General features: G+C 46.0%; 1 protein-coding gene across 1 annotated transcript in view; it reads left to right on the top strand.

Moving 5' to 3' along the window:
* LOC101861068 (putative protein TPRXL) overlaps positions 1 to 1,557 on the top strand; it is an 11,221-nt gene extending 9,664 nt beyond the window's left edge. The window contains exon 2 of the mRNA XM_013087047.2: positions 730 to 1,557. Coding sequence (XP_012942501.1) covers positions 730 to 1,473 — 744 coding nt within the window. The 3' untranslated portion in view covers positions 1,474 to 1,557. The remainder of the gene's footprint in view (positions 1 to 729) is intronic.
* Positions 1,558 to 1,643: the final 86 nt, after the last annotated feature.

Here is a 1,643-nt window from a genome sequence, read left to right as displayed (position 1 = left end):
ATCGTAATGGTAATTACAGCCACCCGCACCCACCTCACCCCCCCTCCCCACCGACCTCCTCAACCCAGCCTGTCTTCCCTACAACTTCACTATACCCATACCTACATCCCCCCACCCCCAAATCGTAGTCTAACATGGTAACTACTAAGCTCACGTTGAGCCTCAAATACAAGTTTTACTAATCTTATTGGAACGGTGAAAGAAAAGTAAAACCTAGACACCTACCAGCGGCGCCCTCCAACTGCCCACTGTAGTAACTTCGACTCAACCATCAACCAGATATATGCGAGTCAAAATCAGGACCAAGAAAGTCAAGGGTAGATTTTTTAAAGCAAGATAATTTAATCATATTATTATTATTATTATTAGATCTATTAACCAATTTTTTAAAAGGGACAAAAATCTATATAACCAGTTAATCAAGGTAGCGCTTTGGTTGTTGCAAACTTGTTAAAATAAATGAATCCCAGGAAGTTGAGATTATTTCAGAATGCTATCAGGTTTGCTGGGGTAATAATATAGATTGTAAACCGCATAGAGATAGCTGTTGAGCGGGAATTTGATACGAATGCTATCTTTTATGGAATTTTAATGTTTTTCTGTTACCCCACCCAACCCCGAAAATATGAATTGTTTAATTAATTAATTATTTAATTAATTAATTAATTAATCAAAATAAACATTGGAATGACTTGCGTCATTGTAATTAGTTGTGTGTAACCTCCACAGAGCCTCTCCAGAATGCAAGAGCCCCTGGACCTGGGCCCCTCCTCCTCCGCCTACCTCCACACGCCCTCGGCACTGCTGACGTCACCCTCATCGTCCGGCGTGACATCACTGGGTCCCTCGTCCATCATCACGTCACCACTCTCCGCCGCGGCGCCGTCCCCTCTCGGGGTACACCACCAACTCTCCCCACCACCACCACCACCACCACAACCACAATCACAACCACAACCACCACAACCACAATCACAACCCTCCCAGCCTCCAACGGCTGCCCCCGTTCTTGGACCACCCTCCGCCCCCACCTCTTCCACATCCTCCTTTCCCTCCTCCTCCTCCTTATCCGCCTCCTCGTCGTCCTCCTCCGCTTCATCCTCTTCATCGGCGTCTTCGGCCTTGCTTCTGAAGGCTGAGGCAGTCAAAGAGGCGTGCCCCAGAACTGCCCAATACGTTTCTCCTCGCTGTGTGGTCTACACATACTTCACCGGGGACGCTGCTGGGGTGGTGGACGAACATTTCTCCAGGACTCTTAGCCTTTCCGGAAACTACGACCTCCCCCACCACCCACACCATCATCACCATTCTCACCTCAACAACAGCAACAGCAACAACAACAGCAACACGGCGGGGAGCCAGACCAGTAAACAATTGCCTTCGTCGAAAGGTGAGTCTCAGAAATTGGGAAAGAGAAAGGGTAATACAAGAGAGGGAAAGAAAACAAAACAAAAAAGAAGACAAAAACAGTAGAAAGAAATCAAATTTGTAAGTAATGGACGGGCGGCAGAAAAATAAAAGAAGAAAGTGGCACAAGGGTGAAGGGAAAAAATGAAATAAAGAAACAAGGGTGAAGGGAAAAAATGAAATAAAGAAACAAGGGTGAAGGGAAAAAATGAAATAAAGAAACAAGGGTGAAGGGA

This window comes from Aplysia californica, unplaced genomic scaffold (assembly GCF_000002075.1).
Source record: "Aplysia californica isolate F4 #8 unplaced genomic scaffold, AplCal3.0 scaffold00537, whole genome shotgun sequence".
NCBI lineage: Eukaryota > Metazoa > Mollusca > Gastropoda > Aplysiida > Aplysiidae > Aplysia > Aplysia californica.
The sequence above is the reverse complement of the archived record's forward strand: the minus strand, read 5'-3'. Positions and strand labels throughout refer to the sequence as shown.